At 31.0% G+C, this 11,731-nt stretch overlaps 3 protein-coding genes and 1 long non-coding RNA gene across 6 annotated transcripts; 2 read left to right on the top strand and 2 right to left on the bottom strand.

Annotated features, from left to right (window-relative positions):
• Window positions 1–679: 679 nt before the first annotated feature.
• On the bottom strand, window positions 680–3,620 carry Wdfy2 (WD repeat and FYVE domain containing 2). The gene is made up of 8 exons (XM_040724948.2): window positions 3,297–3,620; window positions 3,086–3,227; window positions 2,873–3,000; window positions 2,569–2,813; window positions 2,328–2,509; window positions 2,155–2,267; window positions 1,425–1,544; window positions 680–1,370 (listed from the first exon to the last, which is right to left on the bottom strand). Exons 1-8 carry the CDS (start codon window positions 3,509–3,511, stop codon window positions 1,235–1,237), a joined length of 1,281 nt encoding a protein of 426 aa, XP_040580882.1. The 5' UTR covers window positions 3,512–3,620; the 3' UTR covers window positions 680–1,234.
• A 432-nt stretch (window positions 3,621–4,052) lies between these two features.
• Window positions 4,053–5,791, bottom strand: LOC121129434 (SET domain-containing protein 9). Of its 2 annotated transcripts, none has more exons than XM_040725159.2 (2): window positions 5,667–5,791; window positions 4,053–5,511 (listed from the first exon to the last, which is right to left on the bottom strand). In XM_040725159.2, the coding sequence occupies exon 2, from the start codon at window positions 5,509–5,511 to the stop codon at window positions 4,780–4,782; it is 732 nt and encodes a 243-aa protein (XP_040581093.1). In that variant the 5' UTR covers window positions 5,667–5,791; the 3' UTR covers window positions 4,053–4,779. The 2 variants fall into 2 exon arrangements, with proteins under 2 accessions (XP_040581093.1, XP_040581094.1); XM_040725160.2 differs by lacking the exon at window positions 5,667–5,791 and adding an exon at window positions 5,612–5,642 and having other exon boundaries at window positions 4,644–5,511.
• LOC139907140 (uncharacterized) lies at window positions 5,405–6,821 on the top strand. The gene is made up of 2 exons (XR_011783540.1): window positions 5,405–5,546; window positions 5,608–6,821. It is a non-coding gene; the product is annotated as an uncharacterized lncRNA (long non-coding RNA).
• A 1,412-nt stretch (window positions 6,822–8,233) lies between these two features.
• Window positions 8,234–11,704, top strand: LOC121129165 (protein lin-54 homolog). 2 transcript variants are annotated; one of them, XM_040724849.2, is made up of 6 exons: window positions 8,234–8,612; window positions 8,871–8,941; window positions 9,240–9,659; window positions 9,733–9,996; window positions 10,123–10,892; window positions 11,013–11,704. In XM_040724849.2, exons 1-6 carry the CDS (start codon window positions 8,510–8,512, stop codon window positions 11,185–11,187), a joined length of 1,803 nt encoding a protein of 600 aa, XP_040580783.1. In that variant the 5' UTR covers window positions 8,234–8,509; the 3' UTR covers window positions 11,188–11,704. The 2 variants fall into 2 exon arrangements, with proteins under 2 accessions (XP_040580783.1, XP_040580781.1); XM_040724847.2 differs by having other exon boundaries at window positions 8,240–8,612; window positions 9,237–9,659.
• Window positions 11,705–11,731: the final 27 nt, after the last annotated feature.

Genomic DNA, 11,731 nt, shown 5'->3' on the forward strand with positions numbered 1-11,731 from the left:
TTTATCACCGCTTATCACCTATATTTGGGGTAAATTGATTTAAAAATGCATAATTAAATAAAAATATATATAATAGTTTCCATAGACTAATACTATTTCAATGTAGAAGGTTCTTCTTTTTATAGAAGTAATTGTGTTCTCCCTCCCAAAATCCCATATCAGAGAGCTGATATTAACATAGGTCTTTATTCAGAAATAACATATGTCTGGCTCCCACTTTCTCCTTGAGCTCCATTGACTAACTGCAAAAAGCAATAACACTAGCATTTTTTTCATCTCTGCTCATAACTTCACAACGAATCCTCAGTCTTACTATTTTTCAATCACACAGTAGAGACTACCTTATACTTATATGTTCTCCTTCAATAATAATGATAATACCTTTGGAAAATAAAAAACATATATTTTATAGCAACTACAAAAAGACACTGACTCTTCGTTTATCATATTATTTTGATCAATGATCTTGATACATCATCAATTTTTAATTTTATGTGTAACAGTTGAATCAAAAAAAAATTCATTAAGTTGTTTTAGAACGACTTTTTGTAGTAAAGAATGTTATTTTGTATCAAAAATATTGAAAATATATGGGATTACATTGACTTCCCATCATCATGACATCCTTGATCTTCAGTGTTCCATCAACATTAAACACTCCAAAATTAAACTAATATTATTTTTTAATACAATCAAACATGTGTTATTTATTATTCTAGTATTATTATGCAAAACAAAATATAAAATCATAACAATACAAGATACCATGAAGGACACAGATATTTAAAAATCATTTTATTTATTTAACATTAGTACACCGGGTATAACGCTGATTACAAAGTAAGACAATGGCTAAATGCAAAATCGATAAGATAAAATACGATTAATAATTTAAAATAATTATATATATATTAAAGAAATTTTTAGAAAAACACGTCAGATCAATAAATTTTAAATAATAAAGAAAAATATTTCAAATCTATAAATTTTAATAACGGAAAAAATAAATAAACATTTAATTGATAAGGTTCCTACACAAATTATAAATCAAGATTAAGAAAAAAGAGTAATGCTTCTGAAAAACCTCACATAAAATTCTTCATTTTGAATGTAGACTCTGAAATTCTGATGAAATACACATCAATGTAAGATAATCATAATAAATCGATCCAGGCAGCCATTCATATTTGACATTGAAAGATGAGTTTTCTATACATTTATAGATAATTATTCTCTACAAAATTTCCTTCATTGACCATATTTTTATTACTCCGCCTTTTCCAACTGATGCCAAGACTTTTTTCGCCTCATCGATTTTCATTGTGAGTACGTTTTGTTTCAAGTCATAAAAATTGGCCAATGATGTCTTCCTTAAATATTAATTTTAATTAAAAAAAATATATCTATTTAAAATAAAATATTACTCGTTGTCCTTTATGGAAAAGAAGCACTCCTCGCAGACTCTAACGACAAACTCATGTCCTTTTCTAGGTAATTGACTTCTTCGAGTTGAACAAGAACTACAAATGGCCTTACCACATTTTCTAAACAAAAATTAAGTTATATGATAAATTAAACTAAAAAATAAGATCATTTTATTAAATAACAAAATAAAATAAATTAATATATTTATAAATTAGTTAATATACTTTATAACCCAAAAGTGTATGCTTCATATTTTACATTATGTTTGGGTTAACACAAAAACAATTAGAATAATAATCAAGAAAAGGAGAAATGCCCTATGTATTTTTGTACATAATATATACACTAATCTTTTAATACTTCAATCAATTATCGACTTTTTATTCTAACTTCTGAGGATATCTAAGAATTTTAACTAAAGTTTAAAGCCTTCATTTGGTTTGTGAAATTTAATTTGGTGCCGATATGGCCTTTCCAATAAAATCAACCAGTTTATAATTATTTTACAGTAACGATAATTTTTAGTTATTGTAAGTGCAATTTGCGGCATTTCCAAGTAATTAATTATAATAATTTGTTGATAGAAATGGACAATAATTCGTCGAAGAAAACAAACTCCATTTATGAAAAAAATAGTCTATCCTACTATTGAATTGACGGGCCACGTATGAAATTATTTTTTAGATAGTAATTTCACTTTAGAAGGTCATGCAAATATCCTATACATACCGACAATGGTGCTGCCTATATCCAAGTTGTTTTTGTGTCTGCATGGCCTTCAAATTCCAAAAAAATGGCCGATTGCAAAGTTGGCAACTATCACTTTCATTCCAATCAGCTGTCTAAATTAAAATCACTTAATTAATAACCCATCAAAATAGACAACTAAATATGTTTTTTACAATTTCCCGCTGGACAGACATATCCCATTGGACTAGATTCATATCTTCTCCGGATGAGAAAAGCATTTCTTTGGTACTTGAATAATAGATACAGGTAACTTTGTTTTTATGGCCATACAATTCAAATACAGTGCCCTTCCTTCCTCCAATATCCCATACAAATACACTACAATCAAAGCCACCTAAATTGAGTATATGGAAATTAGAAAAAATAAAAACTTCCAAGGGTTTCCCTGTTTACAAGAATAGAGCCATCCTTTCTTTCCATCCCATAATACGGCTTGAATACTTCCTCCATGGCCTTTAAGAGTATTAATCAACTGTACACCATTGCCGCCGCTTAGTTTACACACAGTTATGATCCCAGAAACATCTCCAATAAATACATACTTGTCTTGTTCATCATATTCAACAGCCGTGCACCAAGAATTACATAAGTAACCTCCCAGTCTCTTCCCACTTTCTGTACAATGAAACTGAAAATATCTGCAGTAGCAGAATATATATTATTTTAAAGAATGAACTTGAAAATGTGGAACGTTTACTTGTCTCTGGCAACACTCAAGATGTATTTATGATTGGGTGAATATTTAACTGCAGTAATACGGCCCTGATGTGCATGATAGTCGATGACATGCTTCATAGAGTTATAATCAGAAGAAATTACAAATTCCTAGGGTAAAAGAATATCATTATTACTTGTTAGCGGAAAAGTTATAATTCAATGAGGGAGGTTGAGCCTCTAAGTTTCAACGTACAGAAATAACACCGGAATCAAGTCCCACAAAGAGTCTTCGTTGTGGTTCATGATAATTGAGAGCTGTAACCGCAGAGTTCATGTAGTGACAAATGCTGGGCCAATATTGCCCTGTGTCACGAAGAAGCCAAACGCGAACAGACCTACAAAATTAAAAGGAGAAATTAAAGGTTGCGTCAAGAGCAAATGCTTCGTTATGGACGTCTCTTTACCGGTCAGAGCTAATGGAAATAAGTCCGTTCTCGGAATCTAACAAATGAATATCGTTGACCTCGTCAGATCCTCCATCGCACCGATTTATGAGTTGAGGTTTCTCTCCGTTAGGTCCCGTTCCAGCTCTTCCATGATGTTCTGCTGGAAGACTGCCTCCGCCTAAAGAACCAGCTGTAAGATTTGCCACCATACTTTCATGAATTTTCGCAGCCATAATCGTAACAACTCCCTCCGAAGGATTAATGAGTTATTGTCTAACTTAATAGTTAGTACTCTTTTTAATTTTTTTACTATATTCTTCAACCGATGACGTCAATATTCTAAACATGACATCAATGGAATGCTGTTAATTAATTAATATGCGCATTGAATAATTCGCTAGAAAAACTACGCATTTTTGTGATTATAGCCTATTTTAAACCTTAAACTACTAAATTTATTTCCATATAATTTAATAAAAGCATTTCTTATATAATTAATTGTAGATTTTCTGCATCAACACTTTATACAAAATGTGAAAGAAAAGCGCTTAGCCACTTTGAATTTCTTCGGTTATGTAAATTTCTAAGATAAACGACACTTGTCAAGCTATATATGTACTAACCCACTTAATTGAGACAAATTATATCTAGTTAATTGAGTCATAATCGAACCTGAGTTATTTCATTAATATAACTTATCCGTCCTCAAAATATACTCATCTAATAAAAATAGTATTGAAATAATTTGTGTGAGTTTGATGCACGTCCCGATTAGAAAAACAATGATAAAAACGCATTTATTTCAAAAATGAAGACAAATACAGACTTTAAACATAAAAATAAAAGTTTTTCAGAATTTTGAGTTACGTACGCAAGACTATGTTTAGTTCTGATCAGACCAGATTCCTGGGCTCTGGAGGGAAAGTTTAATTTTTTGTAAAAGAATATCGATGCCCCGTGTCTCAAAGTTTTTTTTAGGTATGGGTTGTCGATTCGAAAATGCACCAAAAAAATTAAAAATCCCAAAAAGGAATTATTGTACTAACAGAAAAAGGGAGAAGAACGTATCAGTATTACTGGAACACGTATATTAAATACGAATTAAAAAAGGGAATTAGGAAGAAAATGAGCGAGTTAATCTGAGGATGTATCTTCAATCTTTATTATAGATGAAGAAGGAGTAATGAGTCATTAGTAATGAGTAATGACAAAAAATCAGTATTTTCACATGTTTTTAATACGTTGCATTTTCAAGAGTGTCAAAAAGAGTTTGATTATATTTACATCAAATGGACAGAAACACCATAAAATGTTGTATAGAAGGAGGCTTTATAATAGAAATTTACCTATTATATAATCATAGTTTATAGTGAATCGTTTTAGTTAAGAATTTTAACAAAAATAAACTAAATATTAATAATTTTTTTTAAATTATTCATTGGCTATCTTAGACCTAAGATAGCGCGTTTGTGCTAGTATATATTTAAGACTATATATTACATCATTCAATCAAGGTAAAGTAAGTAGATAAAAGTTCTTCACCCACTGAAATTTCTTTAACGGCAACAATTGGAACAATACGGATAATGTTTGAATGAATATGGTTATAAAAAACATTTGGAATCAAATAGTTAAGACGAAAATTGACATTCAGATCCCAATTACATTCCGTATACGTAACATTTGCTCTTTTATCTCCACCATTATTTATTAATTGTCCAATATTTAACGGATTACATGGAGTTGCTCGATTCTTTCTTAGCCATGTAGCATCCGGGTAACGATCTCTATGACTTATTGATTTAAAAAATGAGCCAGATAAACCATATGATTTACCATCAATCATAATTCCGTCTTTACATCGCAAGATATAGGGGTTGAAAAGAGACTGTAGGAATACTGGATCTCCTGGATGATATACAGTACCAGGATAGAGAGCCACAACCTGTCCTGGTGAGACAGAGCCTGAACTTACGTAAACACCTACACCATGTCTTTGATCAGAATCGGCGACTTTAAGTCTAAACCCAAAATGTTTTGCTAGTAGATCATTATTTTGCTTATAATCCAAGTGAGGGTTCAATTTTTTCAATACATCTATTACAGAGTTTTTCAAATGGGATGGGGAAAGGGTTTCATATTTTTGGATATTTTTGTTGAGAGGAGCCAGCTGCTCTTTGATGTTGAAAATAAGCCAGGGAAGGAATCTATATTTATAATTATTCCAAGTCATCTGTAAATTATAAATACATATATTATTGAATCATCGTGAGTAATTAAGTACATAGTCATTGTAAATAATAAGATTAAGTTGTATATATATTTGCAGCCACCTAACAAAATTGAAACCAGCTAAAAGAAAATAATTCCAATATGAACTTCACTTACGTTCCCAGCATTTTCATGTGATCGTCGTAGGTGGATCGACCAATTAGAATACGATTTGTAGATGACGTCATAAGTTGAACTAAGGAAAAAGCTTGAGCTCCGGCCAGCTGCTAGCTATCTATCATTATTCATTTATTAAGATGCAGCACAGCTGGGGCGTGGGAGATCATTAAAATTCATAACAAATATTAATTTGGAGCGGATAACTCTTGGACTATATGAGGACTCATCATTGATGAGGGACTTACAACCCCTTTTGAATTACAAAACATTTTTTCCTTATGTAGGTACGACTTTCAATTACATTACTTAGCATTCAGTAGATGGAGGGAGGTGAGAGAGAGTTCGAACTGCGTGAAAAGACATTTCATTTCTGTTCATTTGGATGGATCTTTCCTACGGAGCAATCGGGGATATGGATCTGGGTCCATATCCTGTTCCTAGTAATTCTTATTTTTCCATTTGGTTATCTAATCCACCCACCCTTCTGACACTCCTCTCTTCTATGTCACGGTCTGTACAAGGGATCTTGCCTCAATGTACTTCAGTTGGTGGATTTAATCTCCTTTAATGGAAGGATCGTTCATAATGTGGATGCCCCTTTAAATCAAGGACTGTGATAGTGACTTCTGATCTCGTAAATTATTGTAATTTGAATCTATATTAATTCCTCCAGATCTTTTACGGAATCATCGTTTACTTCTACTCATCATTGTACTAAGGAGTTCCATAAAGCCACAGCTCCTTCATTGAAATGATTGAAAGTCAACTCTACTTCGTCTCCTACTCTAAGAAAATTATTTCATTAATGAGAAACCTTCAGTGTTCTTAATTTATATAACGGAGAAATCACACATCTCAATCTCATTGATATCAATTCCATTTATAAGTTGGACTTTGTGATACACGCCCTATATGAATAATTAAATAACCTGGATATTTCAAGCTCACGCCTGATTTTTATATTACTTGCTAGTCTCTTTTGTCATTGGAAAACAAGTGGAAGATGATTCTAGACTCGTAAAGATAATGTCCTTCTCTTTTCTCGATATTTATGTGTACAAAGCATATTCTATTCTACTATTACATATAAATAGTTATTTGAAACTGTTAATGATTATGTGTTTAAAAATAAATAAATAAGAGATCTCTTAACTTCTGTAAATTTTTATTGAAATATCTTACTTATTCCCAAACTTATTGAATCGGGAATCCTCTTCTAAACAGCCAAATTGCTTGCCAAGATATTGGAATATTACTCTCGCAAGGATCTAAGGTATCCACAGAAATGAATATATAATTATATGTTTGCCATCCTATCTAATTATAAGTTGTTTTCGTTATTGTGATTGCTGTTAAATTCTTCCTATTATTGGTCTGTATTACAAACTATTCCAACCAATATGAAAGTGGTGATGCTTTAGAAAATTTAATTTCCCTATTATTATTCAAATATTTATTCATATAATAGTAAAAATCACAAGGCAACAGAGGCTGATATCATCATCTTCGGTTCTATTAACAAGGTAATTGATTATAGGTATAATTATATTGAACTCTATATTCAAGATAAATGAAAAATTAAGATCTAATTATAAGTTTATGTTTTTCACATGAGCATTTCATTTTTACTATATAATATCCACTCATTCTTAATATATTATGGATTTCTTCGCTATACTGATAGTTTTTTTTTAAATTATAAAAATAAAACTAATATTATGATAATGGTGTATATCCAGTATCTAACTCATAAATGATTCAAATGCAGTTGTTAAAAGTTACAAGGCAACTAATAGTAATCTACCGTATTTATATTCATAAACGTTGATAGATGTTTTCCTTTTTTTCTTTTTAATACCTACAATTAAGGGTACAGTATGAAAATAAGATGCAAGTCTCCCAAATCATATAGTCCAGGATAACTATGCAGGTAGCACCCATAGTGAACACCACACTAAAAATTGCCATATCTACTTATAGGTTTTTCTTGTTTTTTCATGCACTTTTTTATCGCTAATTATTCTGAGAATTTTAATTGTTTTTTTTTATTTAACTATTCTTTTTTAACCAAACTACAACTCTGTGTAATTTTTGTTTTGTTTCAAAAGCTCTAATATATTTTAAAATCATCTTTTTAAAATTTGTGATTAAAAATAAATTAATTTTGGTCAAATTACAGACATCTTCGGTAAAAATACAGATATGATTTAGTAAACTTTGGGATTTTGTCTATCAAATAGCAAAAATTAATAAAAAATCGATCAACTAACCTAGACATAATAGGACTTGTTCACAATGACAGATATATGAACTAAATATGAAATATACTTATAGCAGAGACGTCATGACGTCATCAATCCAAAGTGTGTTGTCATACTATAGGAAAGTGTGTTTGTATTTTATATTTTTTAACCTATAATTTAAAAGAGGTATTATCCATTGTATTTTATATATTTATGTTCAATAAAATAATATTTTTATTAATCTATAATTTGAATTTGAACCTCTTTGATTTAATGAAAGGTTGCGTTAGAATAGGAATAGTAAAATAAACGTAAAGAGATAGGGCTGAGTATAGGATCTGGCATCTACCTAGATGTAAACAGAAAATTCAAAAGAACAAATGACGTCACTTTTTGAGGAGGTATGAGAAGAAAATTCAATTTTCGGCTTAGAATAAGTGCAATAACTCAGTGCTGATCAAACAAATAAAAGTAATTTTGGTGTCAACTAAATTCTGCACACTATATACATCGCAACAATCTACTCAAAGTCCTTGATCCAGTTATTTTTGATTTTTTGTAACTACCTAGGATAAACACAATAATATCACTTAAATCATGGAAGCGGGAAAAGAGACTAAATCTACAAATAATCCAGGAGAAGATGGGCTTGAAGATGTGGTAAAAACATTGTATCTGGATGCACAGGAAGCCAAAAGTGGTAAGACCTCATTTGTTTTTTTTAAAGGATCGGGTAAAAGAATTAAGAGAATAAATTTGAATATGGGGTTTGATGACGTCGCAGACTCATGTGACTTTTTTGCTTTTATTCTCCTAACTCGCTTTTATCCTTAATGACGTCACGGTGAAATACAATTATTCAAAGGAGGGAACTCATTCTGTTCTTTCTATTCACTTTTGACATTTTTTTCATCAATTTAATGAACGAGATAATGGATGTTATTTTTTGAATTTTCAGATGAAGCCAAGAGCAGTGAGGATCTTCGTGAAGACAATGACGTAATCACGGTTCCCAAATCAACTTCACAAGTGTGTATTTTGAAAGGAATTGGAAACAATTTTTTCTTTCCTATCTCTTATTAGATTAAGGGCAATTATTTTTTACGTAAAGGTTAAGTCCTATTCAAAATATTGATAGATTTCCCTCATTATAGTTCATTGTTCATAATTCATTGAAAGTTTATTAGTTTATTTCACAAGTAGATAGATAAGGAACAAGTACATACTGAAGTACATTTTATGGTTGGAAAATGTATTGTAATGTGTAACTAAAAATATATATTTAATATATGATGAATAACATAACCCACTTTACTATTTAAAGCAGCCCACTATTCGCCTTGCAAAGTCTCTACAAGTTCATCATAGTAATATTTTAAAACCAATGGCATCATGGAAACCTCTTAATTCATCTTCAATATCTACCTCTAAAGAAACCACAGTAGATTCTACCAGCGGAATCAAAATTCTATCGCCATACTCTTCATCCTCTCGGTTACCTCAGCAAGTCAAAATTATCAAAGGGAATGAAACGCGTCAGTTAAGTCTTGCACAAGCAACTGAATTGGGCTTAATGATATCATCCTCTTCAAACTCATCTCCAATCAAGACTACACAAGTCATTAAAAGTAGTAGTCCAATTAAACCTTTGCTCACTTCAACATCAGGCAAGGCATCACCTAAAGCAATTGTCATAGGGTCACAAAATAGTAGTGGAAAACAAGTTATTATTCAGCCTGGAAGTGATGTAAGTGATAAACCGTGATTTATCTTTTCTTGTAAATGTATATATATATATACATACTTTATACAACTTTTAGAGTCAAAGAATAATCAGACTGCCTCCTCAACCCAATTCCTCTTCATCTGCATCCAACATCATTCAATTGAATAGCTCTAAAGTTCAATATGTTAAGGTTGCTTTACCGCCCAACAATAAATCCCAAGTTGTAAGTAGTGAATCTCTAAAAATTGCATTACCTCCTTCGTCTAAAAGTGTTCAGCAAAGAAAAATTCTTCCTGCTCAGAGAGTTATCCTTCCCACATCTCCAGCGTTGTCTTCTCCAGGAAGTGGGGGAGCATCAGTTAGTATTCACTTTTATTTTCTCAATTATTACACTCTAATTTAATATTTGAGTATCCATTTAATATATCACAAAAAATATAATTAATTTACTCTAAACTTTTTTTTTTTTTTTTAACTTTTTCAGTCCCGGTATCTTCCTATTGCACCCCTTATAGAGTTTAAAGATCAAGAAGATGGAAAATTGGTCCTAGAAAATTTAAGTAGTACTCCATCCACTTCATCGTCATCCACGTCAAATATTCAATCACCTGCAGCGGCGACACTTGAAGTGAGTTCAGGTGTAAGACTTCGAAAGCCTTGCAATTGTTCAAAATCCCAATGTCTCAAGCTATATTGTGAATGTTTTGCTAATGGAAAGTTTTGCTACAATTGTAACTGTTTTAATTGTTACAACAATATAAAGCACGAAGAGGATAGGCAACGTAGCATTAGATCCTGTCTTGAGCGTAATCCAAACGCATTTCGTCCAAAAATTGGTCGTGGAGGCAACAACGAAGGAGAGCGTGTTCATCACAAGGGTTGCAACTGTAAAAGGTCTTCATGTCTTAAGAACTATTGTGAATGTTACGAGGCTAAAATCCCCTGTACAGAGGCTTGTAGATGTGTAGCCTGTAAAAATGTGGAGGAATTTAGTTCGCTAAGTGGTAGTGGCTCAGGGCCTACTGTTCTGGGCTCAACCCATAATGATATCAGTGTAAATAAAAACGCCAACACGTTGACTGAGAATCTTCAAAATAGTAATAGTAATACCCATTTTGAAGAAGCTGCCATCGCGGAAGAACCGACTGATCAGCAAATTATATTGCCAATGTTGAAAAAAGAGATCAAACCGTCTCTAAAATCCAAACTTACTCCTTTTATATCCCTATCTAATGAGTCGCCAAAAGTAGACAAGTATGTATAGACATGAAAACTAACATATATTTTATAAACATTTATACATTTACAAAACTTGATATTTAATTATCGATGTGCGTAATGTTGTCATATATAATCAATATTTTACTGTTCCAGAAAATCCTTTAATTTTGTCACAAATGAAGTTATAAGTGCTACATGTCAGTGCCTTCTTACTCAAGCTGAAGAAGCAGAAAAAAATGAACTCTCCGAATCACAAATAGAGGGACTTATCTTAGAAGAATTTGGAAGATGTTTGAAGCAGATTATTGATATATCTAAGAAACCATAAATAATATAAAAAAATTGATGCAAAGAGGTCAGGATCCTAGAGCGGTTACCTTTTTTATGTTAAACGTGATGGATTAAAAATTCTTTATTGTTTACCGTCAAAGAGTTTGGCCACTAGTCGTACATTATTTTGTCTATGTGTATAATTTTAGTTGATATTTTATCAGTGTATCTAATATTAATCATAGTTTTTGATGTTCATTTATATATTTACATATAAAGCTACATATATATCAATGTTAAAAACTATTTTTTCCTCATGTATAATGTATATTTTAATTAATTAATTATTTTATTTAGTATTTATTGTAAACATTAACACATAATTTCATTTCATTTATTGATTTTATTTTCTAGAAACTAATTGATAGTCTTACTTAAATGAATTGTTTTAATGTCATTGCGAATGTAAATTGTGATGCAATATTACTACTCATTTCCGTATTATCACTTTAACAATTTCTAATTTGCTCTAAAAGAATACTATTGACATGCATGTAAATGCATATTATATATAATATGAATGCAACTTTTTTTTCGGGGGG

The sequence above is a fragment of the Lepeophtheirus salmonis genome, chromosome 14, assembly GCF_016086655.4.
Source record: "Lepeophtheirus salmonis chromosome 14, UVic_Lsal_1.4, whole genome shotgun sequence".
In the NCBI taxonomy this organism is placed as follows: Eukaryota; Metazoa; Arthropoda; class Copepoda; order Siphonostomatoida; family Caligidae; genus Lepeophtheirus; species Lepeophtheirus salmonis.